Source organism: Leuresthes tenuis, unplaced genomic scaffold (genome assembly GCF_036924035.1).
Source record: "Leuresthes tenuis unplaced genomic scaffold, fLeuTen1.0.hap1 SCAF_1, whole genome shotgun sequence".
Taxonomy (NCBI): Eukaryota; Metazoa; Chordata; class Actinopteri; order Atheriniformes; family Atherinopsidae; genus Leuresthes; species Leuresthes tenuis.
Window position 1 is genome coordinate 13,948,905 of NW_027325355.1, and position 27,449 is coordinate 13,976,353.

Here is a 27,449-nt window from a genome sequence, read left to right on the forward strand (position 1 = left end):
TTTGTGTGTATTTGTTGCTGTTTTAGGATAGATTGGTCTGTTTTCCTCGGATTTGACTTTTGCATGGTTTTCGGAAACTAAAACAAAAGAGGAGTTCTTTTAGATAAATAATTCTCCACGTTTTGAAAGTGGCCCATGTCTGCAGGCAGTGTGAACCTACACATGTTGAAGTAAGGACTCTGTGGCGACACAGGGAAGCTGGGGGTCAAGGGGGAATTCTCACCACCACCTCCAAAGGTGGGACTGCTGGCAAATCGGCCTGCGTCTTCATCCTCAAATGCCTCCCGGTAGCTGTGCATGGGACCCTGGAAAAGAAATAAATAAAAAATTTAGTCCACAAAGACAAAAGCTTCAAAAGTTAGGGAAGTAAGCATGTATATGCATATATATGTATATTCAAACATGTTTTATTGCATATGATGAGTATGTCTTTAAATGTTCATCATTATTTAAAGTAGTCTTGTCTAATGCCCCTTTCATTCGAGGCCTGTCAAATGTTTGCATTCCCAAAGATGCAGAAACCATTTAAGTGTACCTCTCTAGGTCTTCCTCCTGGGTTGAGGGCCAGATTGTTAGCAAAGTCTGGCGAATGCGTGGCCGATGTGTTTTCATGGCTGCTCTGGTACTGGCCCTCACTTGTGGTGCGACGCCTGCCTGTCTCCTGCGTCACCTCTGGTGTCATCCCTGTGGATCGAACCCCTGAAAACCCCCCCCAAAATGTCACTTTGTGGCATTCAGCATATAACTTCCTTGTGCAATGACAATACAAATTTCTGTGCTACAAAACATACACCAGAAAACATGGTCAAGTGACCGTAAACAATGCCTTCATTTAGATATCCAGAAAGGGAGAGGGATGGATAGAGAAAGAAAGTTTAATTTGGTGGCTGCGGGAAATAAAAATGCAACGGGAAAGGACAAACAGAATAAGTGAAGTAACAAAGAATGAAATAAATGAAGAAATTAAAAGTGAGGGAAAGTGGACAAACCAGAGAAGGAATAGGAGCGATGGCGGTCAGATTGTTGTGGTGTCATGCTTTCACTGATGCCCCGAATACGAGCGTTGTACTCTGTTCCAGGGGGAGAGATGGCAGGTGGTAGAAGGGTAGGAAGCAGGTGGAAGTGAAGGAGGAGGAAGGTGAGACAGGAGCATAGAAGGAAGCAATGGCAGGAAGGGTTTTCCATACAGCATATCAATGGATTGAACCAAAAAAAAGGGGGAGGGGGATCAGAACAGAAATGTTTTTAATGGAAGTATTTTGCAAAAGAGTTAAGTCACATAAGATTCTGGATGAGAAGATGTTTCAAATAAGACTTCAACAGCTCACAGGAAAACATTTTTGTCTGAGCAGCTTCACATGTGACAAGCAATTTCTAAACAGAATTTACATCTTTGCTCCACTGGGAGGCATATGGGAGCTTTCATATCATTTCACATGAAGTACATTAATTTTGAATGCAGACAATGTATGGAAGCTGGAGCCTCTGAACGACTGGCTATTCTTACTCTCATCCCATCTTCACTTTTACCAGCTCTCCTTCATTTCGGCTACAGAGCTAATTTTATGAGCACAGGTCATTCCTCTGGTGCTCCTCATGATGAATCTGTAACACAAACTGCCGAAAGCTGTACTGCTCACGTTCTGCTACAGTCGTCTATTAGCCTCTGTCAGCATTTTTGATGCGGGCATGTTCCCTCTGTGTCATTTTACAAGTGTTGTAGCAAATACATGCTTAGATCTTTGATTTATCTATTCGTTCTTTTCAGGTAGTGAAGCTGTAATGTTCTTGTGGATGTTTGCGGGGCTGCAAATAAAAGACCAAATCCCAAATATCTTCATGGTTAGGCCACTGATGTGTATAGCAGCACCATCAAGTCTGACTTTCCCTTTTGGTTAAAGCAAACATATTCACTTCTACATCCCATGTTATCTTGATCAAGTTTAATTTCAAGCGTTTGATTGTTTTCCATATAAAAACAATTGCTGCCCGCATGGTGGGAAAATTACATACAAATATGTGAAATGATATGATGCTAAGTCAATAGCTAAAACAAAAAAAACAAATATGACTGACACCACAATATCAAAGAGCCTTACCAGCAATGCGGTGAGCAACAAGGCCCTCCAAATTTAGTGTCTCCTCCTCCGCATCTTGTTCTCTGGGCAATGGCGAAGAAGATGTATCCTTTGGCAGAGGGGTGAGGGCAGGAAGGGGAGAAGAAGAGGTGCTGTAGCCTGGGTATGGAGATGACCCCTGCAAGTCTGGGGAGTGTGAAACTCCACTGCCTGCATATGAGTTTAATAACTTTTGTGGTGTCTGCTGGTTGAAGGAGGAATCAGTGTTATAGTGGTGGGGTGCCTGACGTGTGTGGAGGTTGGGCTCAGGGGTGTGTGTTGGGGTGGTGTTCTGGTGTTGATAGCCAGCATTGGGCTTTTGGGGAAAGTATGCTGGAGATTCCATAACTGGACTCTGGTTTGGCAAAGTTGACACCCTCCCAGCTGATCTTAGGGGCTGATGATAAGCATTATTAACAGGCCCAGAGTTGTTGTAGCCATGGATGGCTGAGTCCCCTTGGTATGATGGCCTGGCCATGGTCTGGGAGAAAGGTGCCTGGGATGAACTCAGACTGTTCTCGCCGGGTGGAGCACTGTGGGATTTGGACATGTGGGAGTTAATTGGGTCTAGATCGTGTATTAGCATGTTTAGCGCCTCAATGGACTGCTCGATGTCTCTTTGTGAAGCTGAGGTTGGGAAATGGGGCAGGCTGTGAGTTGACTGAAGAGGAGGGCCAAATGGATCATCTGGAAGACTATACTGGTGCCAGGCACTGAGACCTCTCTGAACAGCATCCCGGCTACTGGTGCTCCTCTCGGGGGCCCTGGGCATCAGTTTGGGGTTGGTCTCAGGGCTACTGGCAGGTGGATTCCCAAAGGACGGTGAGTGGTACATCCCTCCTCCATTTTGATAGTTGCTGTATCCCCCCTGAGGCGATGATGAGTCCACAGACCTCTCTTGCATCGCCGTAGGAGTTCGGACTCCATGAACGGGCATTTCGCTCAGTTTTTCCCCAAGAACGTTTCTCTCGAGATATGGCCCGTCGTTCTGCCCACTGACAGGTGTCTGTGATTGGTAGTAGAGGTCACCTGGTGTTGCTTGACCCTCTAAGGATGAGAGTGTACCCAAGCTGTCCACACTGTTTCCCTCTTGGCTATTAGGCAGTTCGTCGTCAAGAATATCGGTCTCACGCTCCTCTGTCGAAGGGGCGCCAACCAACCTGGTGTGGCCTCCGTTGACATGCACCTGTGCAGGGACCAGGTGTCGGACTCCTCCTCCTGGGCTAGTGGATGTGGACAGGTAGGCTTGCCGCTGAGTGGGTGCGTCAAGGCCACTCAGAAGTTGATCAAGCTCTCTTTTCTCCTGTGGGCTGAGTATTGGGTGGGTTGTCGTTGGATGGTTGTGACTCACCGCACTGTGCAAGGACTGACTGTGCTCATCAGTACGGTCAGTCTTGATGGATGCAGTAGAGTTGCCCGAATCGCTGCTCACAGAGAGAGTATGGTCGACAGCAGGCAGAGAGGTGTGGGCAGTCACAGGAAGGGTCTGCTCTGTGGTTTGAAGGGGATGGTTGGCCTGTTGCAATGAGCTCTCTGCATTTGTCAAGGAGTTTTCACAGACCGAGAGGCCGTTGATGGTGACAACTCCCTCCAGGGAGTCTTTCTTTCGGACCCGGGCATATAGACTTCCGTCAAGTGGACCTTGGGTATGAACAACATCTGAAAGAGCCATAAAGAGAGATATGAAAATTATTAAACTGCTTCCGTATTTTTATACAGTTGAATCCATCTGAACATAAAACAACGCTTAAAGCATCAGTCTTGGACAGATGCAAAGTAATTGTTGAAGTCATTTAAATTCCATATGTAGCCCGATTGGTAAATTGGGTTATCACATTTAAGTGAAAGTAAAGTTTTCATTTTATTTAAGTATCTATTTCAGATTACTAGATGAATAAGTACTTTGTGATTTAAGTGTATTTCACTCAACTTTCTATTCTGGTAAAATTTTGAGGATTATGCAGAGAATAGGTTATTTCTCCTAAATAATTATCCTTCAGTGTTTGGGCTATTATTTTCCGCTGTGCTCCTTAATTTTTATTGGACAGTATGTAATATTCCCCAACTACTGATTATGATTAGTAGTTTGGGCGGAAGGTATTTTTTTGCGTTTTGACCTGGGGGTGAGGAGGAAGGAGAGATGTGCGTGGGGAAGCGGAGAAAAGAGGCCGGAGGAACGGAGACAAAGCGATAACGGGACCACGTCAGTTGGAAGAACCCCCGTAAGAGGCTTGGGGGAAAATTGACGGAAACTCCGTCAATGACTGGCCGTTTGAAGTTAGAGGCCGAAAGCAAAGACGGATCCAGAGAGGGAGCGTGGACTGAATTCACTGGGACTCTCTCATGCCACCATTCCCGGGCAGATCCTTCATAGAGTGGTTGCACGGGTGCTACATAATTTGTGCAAGACATTTTTTACAGAGAGTTCAGGTACAGTGGCTTCAATCTTCAAGCCATTTTTTTTTTGGACAGGGTTTTTTATGGCACAAGTCCCATAAATCCCCTTTACATTCAACTTTTGCAACCCTAAAGTTTAGCATGTATCCCATCCTCCAGCAACACTATCCCTTCAGGTCTATTAATAGTGAATTTGTAGGTCTAAAGCCCCTGTCACATTGCGTCAGCACAGGCCCACATTGTATAACATGAACCGGGGAGGATCCTACCCAATATATACTGAAAAAACTAGTCTGTTTGAGCCAAAGAGAAGAGTACCAGTGCCAGTCTGAAAGCCCAGAGCTGGACTGGAAAGGGATGAGCTGTCTTCATAAGGTTGATATCTAGCTGCTGAATCATGTAAGCATGTCAAAGTGGTTACACACACGTTGCACAACTGCATAAATAAATCTATAATCTTTACCCACTACTACGTAACTGACATGGTTATGAAATTAAATCTTATGTGCAAAGTTTCACGGTATCGATTTCTGGTGAATTTTTCTTGTTGGACCAGGTATTACAAGTTTTCATACCAAAAAACTAAGCTAACTTTCGTTAGCTTGGCTAAACTTTTGTACTAAAGAAGGTCATCACTCATACTATTGAAACACAAAGTAAAAAAAAAGGGATACACAACATATACATCACTGAGCTGGCTCATCTGGGGGGATGTTCCAAATTGAGCGACCCCTGAGGACAGATGGTGGATCGCTCTGACCACAGCTATTTCGAAACCCATGTCAACAACAACTCCCAAGCGCAGTAGCAACAAGAACAAGGAAGCTATAAACACAGTTTGTTCCTGTGGTTGTTCTAAATGTTGGCATGTTAGGAGAGTATAAATCTAGGCTTAGATTTGTTTACAAGGTGGGATTAGTCCAAAAACCTCATTGATAAATTGTGAGCTGAATTTATTTTTAAACAAAAAAAGATCTAGTTTCATTGGAGACAAATTAAAACGAAGCTTATTTACCTTGCAAGCAATTACATAACCAAGCAAATCTACCATATACAGATCTGATTCTTATATACAACTTTGCATGATAATACCATCAGAGCAATTCAGTGGAAACTTCATCCTTACCTGTACTGCGGGTCACAGTTTTGCAATTTTCATATCACTATTACCAAAGCAAAGAAATTATACAATAATTCCTCTTCATTTAGGCTGAGCTCACAAAACTGCCTAATTTCAGTCCACCAGAAACCACTCTGGGACAGAACCCTCTACCTCTGAGTGTCCTTACTAACTTTTCTAGTCCTCTCTGATTCATGGCTTCTCGTCACACAACATGTGCTCTACCGAAGTGCAGTGGGGCTATACCACTGAAGCTGCCTCGAGGGGTCAACTGCCTGTTCCCAGCAGCAGAGAAGGAACCCCACTGCCATCGCCCCCTCCACCCACCTGCCTGGGAAGATATGTCCTTTAGATTAACTACAACTCCCCACCATCTGTTTGCAGCTCCCTTGCCTGGTGACGTCACAAGGGGGATCCCTTACTGTCTGTCACCTCCACTCCCATAACTCTTTTTTACCTTTTTATTCATTCATATTTATCTTTAAGGTCTTCAATTTAGTAATCTATAGTATTTTATTGATTTTAGTGATCTGGTCTCTATTGCCACCAGCTGGGCTTTTTTTTTTTTTGTCCAAATCTGTCTCTCATGCTCATTCTGACCTTTGGGAGGATATGCCCTTGTTCTTGCTCGTAAAAGATGAGCTTTAATTGCTCAGTGGTGAAAATGACTCAACTTTGCCGTGGTGACGCTTTTTCCAGCTGCTGGTTAAATCAACAGAGCAGATGCTGCCAGCTGACATGTCATGGTTCAGAGTGGGGGGGTGGAAGGAACAGACAAAGTGAAAGAGCAAAACCAAATGTTGCTGTGGAATCTGAATTCTAATCGTATTTTGAAAATACTAATGTTGTTTCACATGGTAAAAGATTCTATTTTTTTTATAAAGTTGGTCAATCTCTATGATAAATGAGCTAATGAATATAAAGTCATAAACTTTAAAGGAGCGATACTTTCACAGGTCAAACATAAATGTTTTCAGATTGACTTCTGCGTCCCTAACCGTTGTCTAGTATTAATGCAACAATTTGTTGATACTCAGTGAACACTTCAAGATTGAAGTTGGACTGCTACCAGGTTAGAAATAGCCAAGTGTGGCTGCATACTTGACTCGGATCACCATTCACAAACAATGCATGTGTATTCAGTCAAAACCAATGCCTTTTTTTGCTTTAATGAACATAATTCTGGTCAGTTGGGGCCAGCTGGGGCTAAAGCAAGTGGCACCTTTTTCCTGTACTTTATAACACATGGACTACTGTATATACTGTATAGATGATCTACTCCTGTGTCATAAATACTCTCCCATACTTATATTCTTTTTTTATAGTCTGTTTATACCCTTTCACATTTCTAACCTGTTCATAGTCTGTACATCCATAGCCTGTATATACTTTTACTTACAGTTATAGCATATTCACAACAACTTTACTGTACATTTGTAATTTATATTTTTGCTAAAGCACTTCTGGATGGATGCAAACTGCATTTCGTTGCTTTGTACTTGTGACATGTGCAATGACAATAAAGTTGAATTCTATTCTATTTCTATAAGGAACTGGGAAGGCATGAGTAAGGTGACTATTAGATGTCATTGCATTTGTGGATCCTTACTAAAGCCAAGTCACTTAGCTGCATTACCAAGACTGGGAACTAGTTACAACAACCAAAATAGTTTAGTTCTGAAATATGAATATGTGAATAAGTTTATGCATTTAGCAGACGCTTTTATCCAAAGCAACTCACAAATGGGCAGATAGGGTAAGGGGGTCTTGCCTAAGGACCCCTACTGGAGACAGTACCTTTCATGCAGGCATTCATACCACTACACTATCCAATATAGATAGAAATATGAATACAGCTGTTGTCCAATGTTAACAGAAATATATAATGTACAAGAATGCCGTCTATTGTACGACACCATAAAGTCAGAGAGCATCAGATCTGGATAGCAGTTCCCCAATCTGGTATTACATCTAATGACCCTGATTATGAATGATGTAAACAAGCAGGTCTCCATCTGAATAGAATAAATAGCTTTCCGCTGGTGTCAATAAATAGTTGCAGGGTGCTCAAATTAGACCGGTTGACTCACCAGGGGCTTGGCAAACGCAAATAGCTAACAACTTGCTTCATATTCCAGTAGATGAGTGCAACATGCCATTCTTTGTGCTTCAGAGAACAAAAACCACATTCGATACTGCTCATCCTATCAATCAGTGGAATTAAAGCCAGTTTCAAGAAGCTTTTAGGCAAAAAAAACTATTTCTGGCTTTGTCAGTCTCACAAAACCTCTCTCACGCACCAACTCCACACCTGTGTATACTTTATGGTCCATCGTGTGACAGGTGCTTTCTTTTCTTGTGAAAGTGCCAGAGGCATTACTCATACAAGCACACGGCACCTTGCCTCCTCACTGTTTTCTCTTTAGTGTTTGCTTGAGTGTCTCATTGCAGCACCCCAGCTCTGGAGGCAATTAAAAAGCCATTTAAACACCTGTGGCCAACAGTTTATTATAAATAGACAATGTGCCACAAACACATTATTATTGCTGTATCAAATAGACCAGAGGGAATGTGGATTATATACATAGTTAGTGCACTTAAGATTAACAGACAGCTTGATAGAAGCTGCCCATTTGTCAACATACCCGCAGAGGAATTGGAGGGTATGTAGTTGGTATATCGTTTGAAAATGGACACTGTCGATAAATGTTTATTAAGTGTATCTAATGTGAGAAGTCCTTAATTTTTTTTTTGTCTTTTATGAGTCTTTTATTATACCATTTTGCAGAAAAAAACGGAAATAGTAATTTCCATCACCGACGAAAAGCTGAAACGTCAGTCCTTCGTAGGATTATTTTGTGGAGATTTGCCAAATTTTCCAACACGAAACTACAATATTCACGGACTGCCGATTCCTGCCGATGCGTTCCTCGTCAGTTGCTGTAAAAGTTTCCAGGCACGTTTAAAGTTGGAAAATTCCCATGGAGCTTGACGCTCATGAAAGCCGACACGGTGACCTAATCGAAAAGGGTCCGAAGCCATTTGAACAAAGCACGCACAAATATAAATATAAATATAGAAACACGCCTAAGTTTTACAAGTGAAGCATATTGGACCCATATAGTGGGTCTAAGATGCAATTAAGAAGAAGTTATAGCTTTGTGGAATATGGCGGATGTCCATGTGCAGACGCCAATGCAGACTCACTGCATTCTGCTGATTTAAAGGAAAAAACTGTCTCTGTATTTACACCGAAGGCCTGATTACATGTCACAACATGTCAGTGCAGTCACTGTATATTCGCTCCCATTCAGAGGCAGGACACCGGAGGCACAAACATTTATACATGCAGACATGCGGTAATGTCATCGAGTATCTCGCAGCAGGATGTTAAATTCACTGGGACTCTCTCATGCCACCATGACGACAACTAGTCTGCGTGCCGATGGAAGGTGACTGAGCTCATCTTTAAGACTTGTTTTTGTGTGACGCGTTGCTATAATACCCCATTTAATCCATTTAATCACCAGCAAATGGTCATAGTCCACTTTTCGTTCTCAACAAGCCTCCAAAAATTGACTATTTTTGTAGTAGGTTCTGAGGGAGACTGTAAGACCCGACTCCCCCCAATAAGGAATGGGATGACAATCCATCAGGGAAAAAGGTGTCATGGTTGGTGTATCAGTGACTGGCACAAGGAAAACTGTCGCGTATTTATATTTGCCACGTCTGCCTCTCAGCCAATCTATCACTGTCCAGCTGTCACAGTTTAAGGTGATGTGATGTGAATGTATCAGTGTCTGTCTCCGAGATTGCTTTCGGGATGATGTCACCCATCCGTCTGTCTGTCATCCGAGTGACTGTCATAAAAAGCTATCTGTCTAGCTGCCTGTCAGTAGTTTTTGACTTCCAGCCATGTCTGATTCACGAGGAATCATGCTGCAGATTGGGATCTTGTGCCAAGTTGAAGGTTTTTTTTTTTTAGGGATTTCTTTGTACTCGTGTTGTAAATTTGCCTGAAATCCCCATAAAAGTAAAATGTGGATCTTGCATAGATTTTTTTTATCTTAAAAAGGAAGGGTTGAAAACAAACATTGAATGAAAATGCCCCCTTGAATACAACTATCCCGACGTTTGCCTGATAAGAGTTTGCTCTTTTTTTGCATATGAACAGGGACTAAAAAGGGGACTGACGGGATCAAGAGAGGGTATCTGGTCCACATGTCTGCCTCTGCAGATCCTGCTGTCGAATTACTGGAGGGTTTTGTTTTCCATGCATCTGTCCATCCATCCATCTTTCACTTTTGAGGATCAGTAACTGTCATATCTGACCGCTGTCTTCCTGGATGTCGCTCTGTTATCTATGGGTCTTTGGGAGCTTTGGTGAACTGTACTTACCTCTCAGAGGCACCAGAAAATACTCTACTTCCACACAAGAGCAAATGTCACCGTCCTAAGTGCATTTAGATGTCAATTTGGTCACAGTGTGGGATAATGGACGACTTTTATCTGTCAAACAGGAATTTGAGTTCCATATTTAACAAAACATTATTCTAACATGTATTTACGAGGTGGAAAGTAACTAAATACATTTATACTTCAGTACAAATTCAAGGCACTTGTTTTACTTTGTAATTCACATTTATAACTTTATAATTCAGCTCCAGCACCCGTCAAAATGCTTCTTTTTACACTGTTACTGATAGCTGTAAATTCAATTTTTTGCACACCAGTTGTGTCCTGTGAAAACCAAGCACCTCCCAAATGATTGACGTTTGAATACTTTTTTAGATGCACAAAAATAAGCGTTCTTCTATAAGTTGAGGACATTACCTTTCCTCTGATCTTCAACATGTTTTTCATAAATGTTTTTAAAAAAAAGCTGGAAAATCACCTCGTGAGAAGTTCCTCGCTATCTATGCTTTTCCAAGACCCTTCTTCAAACCTATGACGATGTAAGAGAATATTATGCGCTGGAGTAGATTTAAATATCCCTCCGCATGTGAAATAGTTTAAAATGAGCTTAACTTGAAAGATTCTCAAGCAACCTTACAATTAAGCCAAAAATGTTTCAATCACTTTGCATAAATGTTACCATTTTCATACATCTACTCGTTCAGGAGTAATACACAAAGTGGTACTGCCATTTAGCCACCAAGAGGAGTATAATTAAGTCATACCGCTGCTGGATGCTTCTTTTCTAGAAAAGTTTGACAAAGTGAAATATGACGCGGTGTTCGCGAAAAAGCAGTGATAAACAAGAAGTGTAGACAGAAAGACCGCCGGCAGGACAGTTACAGAAGCTGCACGGAGACATCTTGACAGACACTGGGAGAAAAGAGGCATTAAGAGATGAGGAGGGACTCAGCGGGGTTTCCAGGGCTGGGATTTGAACCTGCTGCTGCAGCTCACCGTGCTGTCAGCAAGAGGTCTAACTAGAAGCATTATGGGCTCATAAAGACACACATAGCGCTGGTTTTAAAATACCTGACTGTGCTCCGTTTCTGAGGATATGCCTCACGTCAGCCGCATCTTCCGTGTATAGCTTTACTGATCGAATACAGAGCTTTCATGGAGTCTGGTGATCCATACCACAAGATGCCACTTTTTTTTTTGTTAGAGAATTTAACTTCACTGAGACAGTTTGTGAAACAAATCCTGCATGCGCGGCATCCCAGTCCCAGCTCTCCGGAGCGCCCATGAAGCTACCAATCAGTCCCAAATAGTTTTGGTGTACCCAAATTGCAGCCTGCTTCATAAAATGTTCCACACACAAATTGCTCACTCCGTGACTCATTTTGTGCCATATAGGTGCCAAACACACAGGATGCAACAGCGTTGACATGGAAACACAATAAACAGACAAATAGACTGTTGTCTGTGAACCAAATGAAAAGACAGCTACAACCTTGTCTTTTTGTTTTAAACCTCCCTTCCCCAAAAAAAAAGAATTCACCTCAAAAATAGTGCAAATACGGCAAATGTTTAAGCCTGATTTGATAACATTTGAATTTGCCACATGCCGCAAGTAACCGTGTGACTGTCAAAATTCAACAAGACCTTTTAAAACGTTAAAGAAAGTTCACCTAAGTCTTAGTTCTCAGGCCTTACACTCACCAGTCAGTGTTGTTCAGTTGCTCTTCTTGACTCCTTCATTTTTACCTCATGCTTTAAAGTCTCCTCGTGCTTTCCTGTCTAATACAGCCGAACTCCCAACGGTGTGAAACCGAAAAAGAAACGCTCACTCGCCTTGAAATTACAACAAAAGACAAAAAAAAAAAAGGTCTGGTCTCTGCTGTTTTCTGTCAGCTTCTCTGAGCCTGTCTCACTATCTGTCTCTGTCTGTCTCTATCCAGCTATTCCAGACATGTTTGAGGGCTCTGCCCCTGCCAAATATGGGAGGAGGGCGGCGAACAAGGAAGACAGCCTGCGCTGTCACTGGGACCGCTGCTCTTACCATACAGCACACCACACACACTCATTCCCTTGTGGCCAGACACTGCTTTTAGTGGTTGTTCTCATTTCCTGGAGATCAGGGAATCATTATAACAAAAAGTAAAGGCACTTGTAGACTCAGCATGTTTAAATATCACCCGACATTTGAAGTGTTTTCATTGGAATATCGTTTTCTTTTACGTAATGCATGTTTTATAACACTGTAAGTACTGTAAAAATACATTTGTGCAGCATTTGTAAAAAAAAAAGAAAGAAAAAAAGTGGCACATATATAACATAAGGCCTATAATACAGTCAATAAAAATTGGGAGAGAGGCAAAAATAAAAGGCGGGACAGTTTATTAAGAATTAGGGCTGTCAAACGATTATTTTTTAATCGCGATTAATCATGTTTTTTACCATAGTTAACTCACGATTAATCTCTACATCAAAAATACAGTTAGAATTAAATAAACACAAAGAATAAAATTATTTTATCTTTTATTTCTTCTTTCAAATAAAAAAGTGCATTTTAGACCCACTTGACATGTCTATTTTGAAAACACAGCACATAAAATCTTCTTAAAACTGAAGAGGTAGTAGACAACAAACAGAACAGGGCCTGATGACGGTTAAATGAACGAAATTATTATCATTAGACCCATCAGATTCAGAACTGTGAACTCTTAGTGACTTTTCTCCTATTTATTAATAGGAGAAAGAGTTCATTTTTTCAATTAATCGCATTGCGATTAACGCGTTAACTATGACGGCCCTATTAAGAATACAAGAAAGAAGATGCTATAATCAGTAGTTTAAATGGTGACAGATAAGGGTGTCAGGACTGAGCAGAAAAGGAGAGCCCACCAGAAAATTGGCAGTGTCTTGCCCATGAACATGTAAAAAAAAATGTGTCACGCATATTTTTAGGAGAATTTTAGGCCGCTTTTATCCACTGAACGTGAACTAAGTGCAGCTCTCCCATGTAGCGCGCCATGATGAATTGTGCTACGGCACCTCTGTTCCTGTACTTCACAGCGGTCCGTAACACTGTTTCATACAAGGACGATAATTCAGAGGAGGTTCAGGAATTTTAAATGGTGAACTATGAACCTGTTCAGTTTTAGTCTGTGCTGAACTGAACTTTGAGCTGCTTCGTGTGAAGCGTGAACTTATAGCACAATACTGCTTGTGGCTCACTCCTTTGTGCCAAACTTGGTCAGAAAATCATCAATAAGTTCTAAAAAAAAAAAAAAGTATTTCCTAATTCTAGATTGCAATTAATTTTGGTCTCTTTGGAAACAACTGTTGGATACCTGTGACTTTTAAGCCCTGAAGTGTCACTGCATGAAGAACCGTAATGCAACCATGATAAATATAGCCACATGGCTTCAGGAGTACCTTGGAAATCCCACAGTCCACAGTCCAATGCTGCATCCAGAGAACTAACCTGAAACTTTCTTATGCAAGGAGGAGGACATAAATCAAAAACTTCACAGAGAAACCACTGGGTTCTCTTGGCATGAGTTGATCTCAGATGAACAGAAAGACGGTGGACTCATGTTATGAGGTCAGATGCGTCCATGTCTCAGCTGCTTTGGGAAGACGATAAAAAATTAAAGCTGCAAGCAGTGATGATTGGGCCTGAGCACGTACGAAAGTCCTGGCCAAGTTTGAAGCCCTTAACCTAACATCTGTAGGAAGAGTTCGATCATATGCGAGGTGTGGAAACAAAGTGACGTTTCCAACCACCAATAGGTGGCGCTAAATGTGAGTGTCAGTATGTGCATATGTACGCAGTCAGGGCAGAGTCCTGGGCAAGCCTATGAAGTTTGTTGAAGATCGGACAAGTGACTTTGCGTTTTGTGGCGAGCAGTAGCGAGTAGTCATAGTTTGAGGGTCTGCCACGGCCACACCGTTCAGACTTTGGAAAAGATTCTCCTAACTTTTAATCGCCCATGGCTGAAGAGTAACCCGACCAAGTTTGAAGCTGTTACTATTTCATCTGTAGGAGGAGTTTGATCATATGCGAAGTGTGGAAACAGGCGAAACGGCACCAATTTGCATCTTCCACTCAAAATGGCCGACTTCCCGTGGACCTGGCACCATGACGTCCCAGGCTTTTTTGGTGCGCCTTACAGCTCGGGCCCTAACTAAGAAGATGTTATTCTTTGTGCCAACAGGCAATCTTGTGCCACATCTTTCAGATGCTAAAATGTGTTGCTTTAAAAAAACAAAAGAAGCAGATTTGCGAGTCGTGGCGTCCTTTGAGGCCCAAGCGGTGGCCTTCCAACTCATCTGACCTCTGGGTCCACAGCTGTTCCCAGACCACAGAGCTGTTAATAGAGAAAAGGCGGCACACACACAAGGTGTACCGCATCCGCACACCCGCCTTTGCATACCACGTAAAAACAAATACATAAGGCACATCCAGACTACAAAGTCAAACACTTAAGCTAGTAAGCTAATGATACGTCTCCTCCTGTTCCCCCATGTCCTTGCACATCAATGTGATATTCACACAGCTACGAGCTTCCTAGCCCTAGACCCTTTTAAGACACCCATCTTTCACCGAGTCCTCTCGACTGGATATCCAAGGTCGGCGGTTAAAAATGGCGGCGGGGGTGGGTTTAGCCGAGTTCCCAGATGCATTCTGACATCAGGGCGTGGTGATGAAACATTTGTTTGACACCCAGACGAATAAAAAAAGTCTAGATTCTTAAAATGATGCCTGATGAGAGATTATATCTACCGAGATGTAGCGTGTAAAAATAGGCAGATACTTTACACTTGATTGGCATTCTCTCAGTGTCTGTTTTATATATATATATATATATATATTCCCCCAGTGGTCATTAAGTACTTTGAGTCCTCACAATAAAATAGAATTCTCGTTTCTATCAGTTGTTGTGCAGTTTTATGGAATAGTTGAATAACTCGTTGGCTGCTCCTCACACTTCCATAAAAAAAGCAAAACCCCTTTGATCTCATGTCCAACCAAAAACCTTGTAAAAACAGACACTGTGTTCCAACACCAACATCCTCTCAACTTCCAGATTCTTGGGTCCTAGCGTAAGAGCGAAAGGCTGCAATTAGAGAAATGAATAAACGGGCCGAGAGCATTTTTTATTTATTTATTTTTTCTGCTGAGTGCTGAGAACGCCACTGCCCATTCAATTAGTATCAAACTTGCAATCCTGGCGGTTTCCCACTGACCTTCTTGCAACACAGCAATTACTGCAACGGTTCTCTAGGGATGTGCATAAAAATTAAATGGTTCTTTGCAAAGCCGTAAAAAAAAATCCCATACATAAAAGTGGATGCAGCACCAGAAAGACTGCCAAGTCCTGACTTGACTGAGTGCGAGTACATCCATCTGTTTGTGCAGATTTTACAGCAGCAATCATGACTCTCATCACCACTGAGAGGATCCAAGGGGACCGTGCGATCAAACCGACTACAGTAAATGTGATGAACCGTCCTTCTCCTCACATCTCTTTGCCGGCCAAAGGTTATGGTAAAAAGTCTTTTAAACCCTTTCAATGAAAACCATCACAAAAACAATGACGAAATCATAACTAACGTGAAAAAAAAAAATCCAGCTTGGACACATTAAGCCAACATTACAAATTCCTGACTTCTCGGCACAGAAGCAATCGAGGTCACTTGAGGGAGTTGTGCCTGGTGGGTGTTTCAGGTTACAGCCCACCCTGGGAAGGGGGCAGCCAGTAGCATGGCGACTGACGCCCCCCCTATTTCTGCAGTGGCTATTTAAAGGCCTAATTGACAGGTCTGAAGAGGAGGAGGGTGCGGGGATTCGGAGGCAGCAGAGACAGGACGACGGGGCTCCTCTTTAGCAGGGTGCAGAGCGTGAGACCTCGATCTGTTACGAGTGACCAACTTGATTTATTGTATGTTTGAGCTATGGCTTTGGTACTGAATGATCTTTTCCTTTAAAATAACTGAGGAAAACACATGAATTACCTACCATTACTTCTTTTAACTTTTACAAGGCAACTAAGTCTTCTTTACGAAGCTGTAGGAGGAACATAATAGCAGACCATTCTAAACATTTTGTTTTTACTTCCAAGTTTCCGCTGGATTTGTTTGACATTAAGATGTGAACTTGTCTCTTTCACATGGGCTTGATCAAAATGAATTATAAGGAGGAAGTCAAACCCCCAAAGCAGAAGTTCCAGATGACACACGGAGAGACTGAAAGTCTGTTTTAGGTGAAGACAACCCATTCATCAAACTGGACCGGTGCGTGGACATACCGTGTTGGCCATCTGTTGCGTCCTCGCCAGGCTGGTTGAAATTCTCATAGCTGTCCCAGCGGATCAGAGGGTCGAGGGTACTGTAGTCCACGGAAACGCTCGGCCCGTTCTCCAGGTGGCCCAGACCTGAGAAACGCAAGGAGAGACAGGCAATGAGGTCCTCACACAGAGCGCATCGCCTGTCACATTAAAAAAGGCGCCGCGAGTGGACAGAAAGTGACATTCGCAATTCAAAAAGCCACACGTCATTTCCATTTGTTTCTTTTTTGGGGGAAATAACAGAAACAATTTCAAAGCTCCTCTCAATAAGGGATAATAGATTACCTTTTATCTTTTCTGCTCCATATGAGAAAACAAACTCCACCTTCCCGTATTCTGGGAACCTCTCATCTGTAGAAAAACACGCCGTACAAAACTGTCTTCGTAAAATGGTCGAAACAAAGACACATGGCAGACAAAGTCGGTATACAGCATACAGCTTCTAATTTGAACTCGAATCTGCGTTCGTTTTGAAAATGTTGAACAAACTCAAACGCTCTTTTCAATCCACCGCATAGACAGCCATTTCAAACGTTCTTCTGTTTCTCTTTTAATTAATGCGAGAGGATGCTGAGCCGCTTTCACCACCAGAGGACCCTGTTCACTGCAAAACTGTGGGGAACAGTGTGCTCTTGCAGCAAAGGCAAAAAAATCCCAGCTGTAGATATATTCATGAGGACACTTTTAGTAGACTTGATCGACACAGAAACATGGTTCTATATCTCAGTTATGTTCTTACATAGATTTTTTATGGATGATTAATTTACAATGGCTGAATATGTGTTTTTTTTTTTTTAGGTTCTTGGTTTCCAAATTATTCTGCCGTGATAGAGGTAATGATTGTCAAAACACATCCACAAAGAAAGCAGTTACCTTTGAAGGTGTCGTCCAGCTCGCTCTTCCCGAAAACCACCCCGAGGTCGTGGATGGCACAAGTGTGGAACTGAACCCTGAACACCACGTCTCTGGTCGGGTTCCTGTACCTCTTGTGGTAACACTTTAACTATGATGAACAGGAAAGGGTGCCACTGTGTCAATCAGTCCAACAACTCCGCATTCTAAAAACACTGCATTTAAAGGTGCAGACGAGGAGAGAAAAGCTCCACGTTCCCATTGAAATCTCACCAGAATGTCTCCCTTCAGAAGGAGTCCGGGTTCGATGGTGATGCAGATACTGGTGTTGCTGTCTCCTTGCACGTTGCTGTCATAAACAAAGGTCACAACAATCTTTAAATTTCACATGCTGATCGCTTCATAGTTACAGTTTGGCACTGGATTCAAACACAACCCCACGCTGAACTGGAATTAAAATGTGCATACTATATTCCCGATGTATAGACTGGTTGCATTGCCTGGTAGATCTTCAGGAACGGACGGCAGCCTGTGAAGTGACGCAAACACAAAACTTGAAACACGTGCAAGACCACCAGCTAAACAGAGCTGTCTCTGCAGGCTTTGGCCGAGGCAGATGCTCACCTCCTTTGGATTCAAAGTTGGGTATGCCGTGCATGATGACATGATGCAGGAACAGAGGCTTGTTGTTGATTTTTATGTGTCCAGACAGGAGGCCGTTAAAGTATCCCACATACCTGCAGAACAAAGGAAGAGAAAGCACTTTGATACCAAGCCTCAACCGGCCCGGGACTTACATAGATGTAAAATCTTAGAAATAAAAGAAACATTTTTCCCAGTAATGGAAAGCAAAGCAGATGCTTATCATTAGAATCTACTTGGCAGGATTGTTTCTGCAGGACGAGTCAAGTAGCACCTCCACATAAATCAGATGACATTTTGGATTGCAAAATCATATCTATGGCGCAATTTATTGTCAGTTGGAAACAAAACATAAACAGATAAATACAACAGCAGTCTGATTTTCAAAATACTTCTGTTCGGGTTTTGTATTTATGTCTGAAGTTGATCTGGCCCTTGTTTGAGGTAAAACTACCATATGCACCACATTTCATTGCAATCAGTTAACCCTTGCTGAGATGCAGGATCTCAAACAACTACTGGTTAATAAGCAGTCTTGAGAGATTATACTTAAAACCCCCAGTGAATAATACTTAATTCTGTTCACCTCCAAAAATGGCACAGAGAACAGACTTCCTCTCCAACTACGAAGCAGCCTTTATCCACTGCAGGACCTGTCAGGGTGAATTGGTTTGTACAGATGCCAGTTGGGGGTCTGTTGAGTTAGTGTGGTCTGGTTGTTAATGATGATAATGATGATGGTACCAAACGTAACCTTGACCGCGAGGTCGCCACATGCACACAACCCCCTGTTCTGCTGTCAGTGACCAGATGGTTTAGCCTCTGTGAAATTCAATTAGACTGACCCTAGACGTCATGTTAGCAGCACCAAGTGGAGCGCGGGCTTGTAGCCACGGCACATATGAGATAGAGTCATGTCCTGTCTATCATCGAGACGCCATCGTCATCCCTTTGGATGAGGATGCGCTTGTTTACTCTGTGGTTCCAATAGCTCAGTCATCAGCTGTTCTAATTTTACGTTCCCGACTCAAAAAAAACAAAAGAAACACATAAACAAAGCCAAAAACTGCAGCTTGTCATTGTCTGGACATATTTCTATCCACATGGTGGGCAAATTATTTATTTGAAAAAAAACACAAACAAAACAACATCGTGGCGTCAAGATTGTTCTGGTATGTATCCAACTAAGAGTTTCTACACTCCTCCACATCTAAGCTTGGGGTCATGACATCAAACTACCCCTCAGTGAGGTACATTTTTTTTGTCACACAGGTCAGGTCACAGCAGGCGGCCAAAACACACCACATCTCGCTAGCACTTGTATTCTTCACATACTTCTTCTTTATCAAAATGCCACTGGGTAGCAGTGACGCCAAACACTGCCGATGCTGCACACCATGGAAACAGAAAGGATGCTGGAAATTTGAAAGTTGGGTTGGGTAAGTTGAAACTCCTGTCTTTTGTATCCAAGTTCCTCTTTTAAGTGGGTACAAAGACAAATCAATCTGAGACAGGAAGTCTTACTGATAGTTTTTCGTTTTGTTTTGTTCCATTGTTTAAATCAAGTCCCAACCTCACAAAAGGAGGGAGGTGATCCATTTTATTTACCGTTGCATATCTGACACCATAACCATTGGACGATGCTAAAATGCTACATTTACTCTACATCTTTGCAGCTTCTGAGGCTTCATACTCTTCTCTCTTCTCTTGATGTTGATGTCACAAATTCCAGACCACTATACTTGCAGCCTCAAGGGGCAGAGATAATTATACCCAAAGCAGGAAATAGCAGCAGGGCAGAGGGTAGGCCCACAGACCTGCTGAAGAAAGGCTGGCTGTCTAATTCACAAGAGCTAAAATAAAGTGGTTTTAAGCCTCTGGTGTTTGTGTTCCTTCAATTATTACCCTGCTCATCCTTTCCAAGAAGCTCGAGACTCCCCAGGTGAAGGAGGGTAACTGTCAGGCCTTTCAGCTTTCCAAAGACTAACAATGCAGAGGGGTCAGAATATGACAGAAGCAGATTTATGACTTAAATGAAGATGACTGAGAAGACAGTCATAACAAACTGCATTTGAAACAAGACATTTCTTCTATCTTTAAACCATTAAACCAACCAATTCTTAATGGGTTTGACTGCTCTGGTTTACAGGACTTCATTACTTTGCCCTCAATTCAAGAAAATTTTTCTCTAATGTGCTTCAAAGATAGAAATTAACTGTCAACATTGGCCTGCAGCCTCCCTTGGGGCACCAGTGGAATTCTTCCGAAGGACAAATAGATTGCATCTCTCTGTGCTGTGACATTTAATCTCAATTATCTCAATTGAATCTGAAATTGGAGATGATCACAAGAAAACGGTCAAGAATTTCTTCTGTAGAATGTTTCTGAAACTAGATAAGGGAGATGGATTTGGGCACAAGATGAACTGGTGTGTGTGGCTGTAATACATTACGTGTAGGCAGTAACAGAGTAATATGTGTTACTAACTATATTTAGGAAATATTATTACAGTTACTGAGTCCGGCAATGCGTTACAATCGCACAGGTGGAGGTTTGGAAAAAAACAACCCAGGCGCAACAGCCGTAAATCAACAGAAGAAGAAGAAGAAGACGGCAAGATGGCAACAACAACTGATAATCCAACGTTTTCTAAGTGGTTATACTCACACTGTTTTGAATTTGTCACTGAAATGGATAAGAACCTCACAGTAAGGTGCACTTTATGTGCTGGTGGGAGGCCGAGGGAAGTGTCTACAGCTTAAAAATAGTACAAGTAACCTCAAGAAACACCTGGAGAGATTGCACAGCAACCTTACGCTAGAGGCTAAAGGACCTCTTGCTAGCAAACAGACGGAAGATGACGGAGCGAGCAAATCTAAACAACGAAAGTTGGATTTCTCCAGAAATGCGGTGAAGATGTTTGACCCAGGAGAAGTGAGAAGGTTGGTGGCCAAGTGTGTCATGGAGGACACGCTGCCTCTTTTTCTACAGCCGAGTCGCCGGCGTTTCAAAAGCTTGTTAGAAAAATCCCTGTTCGATCAAGTGACGAGGTAAAAAGAAATCTATAATGATATAGTCCTATTGTTAAGGTACAAACACATTTCCACAGATAGGTAATTTAAGATGAGATACAACAGGTGGTGTTAGAGGTGATTCAATGATTAAAAATTGTTTTAATTTGTCAGTTGTTATTGTCACATCATCTCAGAATAATTTAACAGTTTAGTAAAACAGGAATACATCTCCATGTTTTACAATATTCATTAATGAGACTGTGGGTGGTAATGAACAAAGCCCTAACTAAGAAAAAATATGGATAGAAATATATAAAGTTATGAGTCACTAGAGATTTGTGTCTCAGTGTCTGAGAATAAGGAAAATATTGCGCACCTTCATATTGTTATGCCTTGTCCTAAATGTTTATTTTGGTGAACGTAACTAAAAAGTAATAAGTAACTCTTTACTCTACACAGAAGGTAATACTGTAAAGAAACATATTACTTTAAAATGCATGTAACTTGTAAGATGAAATACATTACATTTTGGAAGTAACTTGCCCAACACTAGTAGTAGAAACTAGTATCTTCAATTAGCTTTTCTGAAAGCTAGAACCACAGGAACTGAGGTGTAGCTGTAATTTAATAAGACCTTATTTAATAAGGTAAACTTCAGCAAGACGGTGGAAGAGCGCTATGAAAGCAACTGTTTGCAAACTGGGACAGTAAATTGTTACATTCCCCTTTCAATGATTTACTTTGAGCACTGAGACTAATTAACACCTTTAAAGTACGACAAAGCTCACCTAAGAAGATTAAAACTTTTATGGGTGCTAACCTTTTAACCGCGCAGTGTTCGTATAATTTAGCTTTAGCCTTTTAAAAGAATATCATGTAAAGTTGCCACCTGAAAAATTTGCTCGCTTTACCTATCAAAATGTCAAGCAGGGCTAGAGTTTCAAGCAACACATCACGTAGGCTTAATTAGCTTAGGAGCTACACCTGCTAAAACCAGCTAAATCTGCTACTTCTATGCTAAAGGGGTTCAGTAGCGTTATCTTGGGAAGGCTTGTGAGTTCCCAAGGAGTCCATGTTACGTATTTTGATTTTTTTCCCCTTACCTTCAGTACTTAATACTTAATACTTAATATAGCAAAATATATTTTGTCCCTTTCTACAGAGGACGCTTCTCTTGAACCGTCTAAAATACAGGTTTTTATCCCATTACTCATTGACTTCACCGAATAACATATTCATCAAATGGCCGGTTGGACACAACTCATGCAAATAATGAGCAACTGTCTCGCATTGCTATATTTAAGAACAGACTCCCCATTTTAATAAGGGAGCCTTAAAGAGACAGGAGCTAAAACAAAGCAGTGGTGTTCCAGGAGTGTGTCATGAGTTTTTTTTCTTTCTTGTTTTTAACAATAAAGATTCCAAGCCTATGCCAGCAGACTGCCAAAAATAAACATTATATGGACTTGTTCAGTACTCCTTCAGTACTTAACTGCAGAAAGAAAATAGATAAAAATGTTATAAAAGCAGCTTTCAAGTAGTTAAATTTGATAACTGAAATCTGGCAAGTTGCCATATCTTGAGTTAAATAGGAAATCCAATTTCTAATGGTGTTTTACTTAGATTTCTTTCCTTTTTGGTGTTTAAAAAAGAATACAAGTTGCCTGATAACATTGTGCGCAGCATATCAACAATAATAACAGTAAGCGAGGTAATGACATACCTTTTCTGTGAGGGCTGTCCCACAGGAAGTGCTTTATCTTCGTAGAAACGCCTCATGGCAAACCTGTCCAGTGCCTGGTCGGCGCTACATGGCATAAAAATCGACACGTTATCACTGGTTACACCAGGATTTACTTTGAAGATAGCAAAGTATCAACAATAAGTGTTTTTTAGAAAGGGGTTTTCAATATTTCCTGACCGTCGCCATTTATGATAAAGTGGCTTTAAGTCTTCCTGGCTTCTTCCCACCTACTAACATCTGGCTGAATTAGAGAACGATAACATTTTCAAAGTCATTCTTCTCACGGAGCCAGAAAAATAAACTTGCCAGGATGAACTGTTCAGCTAAAATATCCCGTAAGTGTTTAATTTTCAAGGCTGCTTAAATACCAGACTTGAAGGCCTAACATTGATGGATTGTTGCTCCTTGTGAGGAGGAGGTCTACAGGATCAAAGCACTCAAATAACTTTTTCCATTATCGACAGCGGGAAATCTCTGAAACTCTACAAAGCCAATTCCACTGCAACAGTGAATGTCAATACGTCGTTGGATATGTTCCACAGCTCATGGCGTGTTCACACCTTGCAGATATGTTGCTGTAGTGCATGTAGGCGGCCACCACCACTCCCGTCCGACCTCGGTTCCCCTGCAACATTGAAACAGATGTAAGAAAAGACTCGGCTAAACATCACAGTTTCAAGATTTATTTGAAACTGGAAACATTTCAAAGGACTCCACAATCTCTGTACCAATCAATCGAATCCTATTTAAATATGATGGATTGGTCAGTAAGCTGGTCGACTTGAAGACAACATAAAATGATGACGGTCCTGCTACTTGTTTACAGAGACCGGCTTGGACTTTGAAAGGCAACAAATAGTAAATTCAGTAAATTAATTTGTGCTTTTTCTGCTCCGTCGCGACAGAAAGTTTAAATAACGTGGAGCGATGTATTTTAAGAACAAGAAAGCAGATTAAACGTCTTGCTGTTTCTAAGCTTTCACCTTGTTGTGCAGTACCACCACATTGTGCGGGTCTCCGCTGAGCCACATGTCGATAGCCTTGCACATGCTGCAGATCTTATCCAGCGCTGGTGCGTGGTGATCTGGCCAGCCAAACTCCAGAACCTGAGGAGGAGGAATATCACGAGACAGAGCGAGGTTTCAGTTTTCCTATTTGCACTTTGACTCCTCTCAAACATCAGGTCACCCGACAGACTCGTTTCTGGCTTCATGCAACGAAAATGCAGCGGTTTAGGTGTTTGTACCTTGTGGTTTAACTGCGACAAGTCACTCCTCCAATCGCTCAGGTTGAGCACCTTAAATCAGAGACCAAATGTTGACACGTAAACCACTGTGGACGCATTCTATTTGAGAATTAACATATAATTTTGGTGATATGGCGGTCTGATGTCCCTGATATTTCTCACCAGATAGTGTTCGCCGTGCTTAGACCGCAGCATAGTCGCCACCTCCTTCAGGTTGGTGGTGTAACTGCGCTCATCGGCGCCGGCGGGGAATGAGACAGAGATCATCCTCTCTGTGATGTAGACCAGGTCCACCTCATAGCCGTCCTCCATGGCCTGTACCGCACTCTGGCTCCTGGAGGGTCAGTGGGAACAGAGGGCTTTGTCTCATGCTTATCCCAGCGGCAGAGCAGTGCATCACTCATTCACACAGTTTTAACTTGTCTTGTGAAGTCCTGGCTGCTGAAAGACTCGTCATGCAAATTGAAACAAAGTTCTTACAAATGTGCCTGTGCCGTTTTTCTTGTCATTGTAACACAGTTGTCAAATCATAAGAACCGGCTTTGGGCGCTTCAATCTGCTCACTATGTTTCAGTGATTGCCATCTATTTTGAGCCATTTTTACAGCTGCTGTGAGAACAATTCTGAAAGGTCTCCGATTCCTCTCAGGGACTAACAACGGCGCTGATCGCAAAACATCCCCTTGATCACATGTAAACCTCTGCACCTCGTCCGTTTATTTCTCGGCGAGTCGAGATTTACATTCCTTCCCTGACTGTTGACACGACCTCTGGTAATGTTATACAACCTATTTCACCGGCCAAACAGCGGTCGGTCTTATTGACTGGTGGGCATGAGAAGCAGCGTGGATAATTGTTTGATAGCACTTGGAGTTCTGCTTTTATGCTGCTGAAAATGGTATCTTGATCTATTCTTGATGATTTCAGGGACATGAGTGTGTTTGCAGAGAACATGAGCGTATGGCGACGCGTCCTTACTGTGACTGCTTTCGCCTTATCTCCACACTTTTGCAGGATCTCGCAGATCCCTGGTGGGTAAACACACAGACAGAGGGAGAAAATACATTTGTAAGCAATCTGGTAATAATGACGGCGTTATTGAATTATAGCCCCGACACAGCCTGTTAAAGGAAAAGTCAGATCACAGAGGCTGAACTCAAAGTGTTTTGAAGAGCGGGTTTTTAAAGACTGGGAGAAATGAACAGGAAGACTAAAAGTACAAGTGGCAGCAGACAAATAGGAAGAAGCAGAGATGAAGCAAGAGAAAGAAGTGGTGTAGAAACTCATGGAGCTGAGTAAAAGGGAGAGGATGAGGTTCGAAAGGAAATGTAAAAGATAGAGTAGTTGGGAGAAGGTAAAGAAAGAAAAGAAGTACTTTAAGATAAAAAGAAAGGAGGGGGAAAATATCATAATGCACCATTTTTTTTTCAGGAAAACCACCCTGACTTCAGCTCGCAGTTTGTTTCACTGTCACAGGACTGCAGTTGCAAAAACATTATGGAGAGCTGAAACTGCCATGCTCAAAAATGTATCAACTACTTCTGCATAATTGTGTATATCTACTTACCATTCTATCAATCTTCTATTTTAAGTTTGGTTTCAAATCCACATGGGACACTTTTCAAAGCTGAAATCCAAATACTATGCTATATTGTTGGTGGCAACACACAGGAGAAGAAGAAATGCACAGGACAATCTATACATATGCAGGTACTGTACATGAAAACATGAAGGAATGATCAAATAAATGTGGAAACAAAAGCTAGTCCACAAGTGAATGATTTCGGGGAATTTTTTTAGAAATAGACAAATTGATGAAAAAAAGAAAGAAATAATGTAGAAATGAACCGGTGTATGAAGTAAATGAACAGGAAGATAAATACGCAGTGGAATTTCTGCAAAGTGAGGCACACAGAAATAATTTAAATTAGGGAATTACCTAATGACATGATGTGTTTTATGTATTTGGTAAAGTTGTGTCTTCCTCGTCCTTTGTTTGTTTCGGAGGAAAAGGCAAATATAATGAAAAAAGATGACAATATGACTCCTAAATTCCTCTCCCTGCTTTACTTTCAGCCACAGCGTCAGCATTCAGCTTTATTGGTCAAGCATTTAAACGCCGACGCTGCCAAGAAGTGTCTCTAATCGCAACGTGAGGTTAAACACACAGCTCTCCCTGTTGCTGCTGAGTAGCTCCTCACACATGAAGCTAATCTCAGTCCCCAATATGCTGAAATGGTGGTGGTGGTGGGGGAGCATAATTCTCAGCGATCTGACAGGAACCAGATGCTGTGCGGACATGGGATGATGGTGTTAGCAAAATGAAACAGCCTGTTCACATAAGGCTTCAGGGGAGTTCCGCCAGTACGTTTCACATCACAGGAGCAACCTGCCCGCAAGTAGCGGCAATACAAGGGCATGAATAAATGTCAAACGGCAGGTAACGTGGCCTTTAAACAAAACTGCATTAACTTTTTGCATGATAATACGAGTTTTGTCTAAAATGTACCACCGTGGAAGGAACTGAATCAACCTTTCTTTAAAAGCTGGGCTGGCTGTGGTTTCCTTTAGGACAGCTTAATTTCTCACAATGTGTGAACATTAAGGAAAATATGGAATAATGGCCGCCTTCTTGTGCGAGTGCCTCACCTTGCCAAAAAGGTACCCAGTGCTCCACCTCCAGGAGGAAAACAGGTTGGCTAAATGCCTTTGAATGTAGCTGCCAAATGGCATGGCTATAAAAGCTCCGAGTGTCCCTTCACGAGCTTAAAGTTATAAATCACAAGCTTCCTGCATTAAATGCAAACATCCAGCCAAAGTTCGGGGTTGTGATTCCAATCTCATCCCTTTTTAAAGTGTCAGATCGTCATCCAAGTGATCAAAGCTGCAGTGTCTTTGTCTTGATAAAAAAAATATATAAAAAAGAAGCTACAGTCCATGCAGTTTAAGCCAAACGCGGTCAGCGATGATGCAATATGCCATGATGCATCTGCTGTTTCTCCTTTTCATCTAAACTGTCTTCTCTTTTCTTCCTAAAGTCTTAAACCCACCCACTTTGTGATCTCTTCAACTATTCCCCCTTCTGTGTCATTATCTATCATTACCCCCACAACCCCCCCATAATACTCTCTTGTTCCGACTCTCATTTTCCCCATGCCTTGCGTTAGCGTACAGCATGGTTCCTCCTTGATTGTACAGTATGGATGTGCAGGTTCGTTCCACATGTTTGACCTTAATTATCCCTCACCATGGAGAAACAGGTTGCAAATGCAGTGAATGAGAAGCAGAAACACAAATTTAGAACAAAACCAATGTTTTCTTAAGGGAAAAAAAGAAAGTTGGTAGACAACTTTCTTTTTTTCCCTTTTTTTTTTCTCACGTTGTCTGGCACTTTCATGCATTTATTCGCTCGATTCTTCTCTAAGCCCAAAACTGATGAAAAAAAATCCCCCCCTAGTACACTTGGATGACCCTCAACAAGCCCCACACTGACTCAATTATGGTCACAATGGGGCATTTCAACTCAAAACCACCATGAATATATCCTGTATGGACTAACCAAACAAA

The 27,449-nt window shown here is 42.0% G+C and overlaps 1 protein-coding gene across 6 annotated transcripts in view; it reads right to left on the minus strand.

Moving 5' to 3' along the window:
* The window catches only part of tns1a (tensin 1a), a 103,103-nt gene that overhangs the window by 15,882 nt on the left and 59,772 nt on the right, over positions 1-27,449 (minus strand). For 4 of the 6 annotated variants that reach the window (XM_072379410.1, XM_072379416.1, XM_072379395.1 and 1 more), the window contains exons 6-21: positions 24,861-24,910; positions 24,046-24,217; positions 23,884-23,934; positions 23,621-23,743; positions 23,198-23,262; positions 22,617-22,700; positions 17,862-17,974; positions 17,706-17,766; positions 17,511-17,586; positions 17,259-17,388; positions 16,671-16,736; positions 16,347-16,472; positions 2,100-3,776; positions 990-1,070; positions 536-699; positions 161-305 (exon numbers count right to left, since the gene is read on the minus strand). In XM_072379410.1, coding sequence (XP_072235511.1) covers positions 161-305; positions 536-699; positions 990-1,070; positions 2,100-3,776; positions 16,347-16,472; positions 16,671-16,736; positions 17,259-17,388; positions 17,511-17,586; positions 17,706-17,766; positions 17,862-17,974; positions 22,617-22,700; positions 23,198-23,262; positions 23,621-23,743; positions 23,884-23,934; positions 24,046-24,217; positions 24,861-24,910 — 3,184 coding nt within the window. Of the gene's footprint in view, positions 1-160; positions 306-535; positions 700-989; positions 1,071-2,099; positions 3,777-16,346; positions 16,473-16,670; positions 16,737-17,258; positions 17,389-17,510; positions 17,587-17,705; positions 17,767-17,861; positions 17,975-22,616; positions 22,701-23,197; positions 23,263-23,620; positions 23,744-23,883; positions 23,935-24,045; positions 24,218-24,860; positions 24,911-26,531; positions 27,211-27,449 lie in introns of those variants that run through there. The other 2 variants (XM_072379433.1, XM_072379426.1) reach the window with 2 other exon arrangements.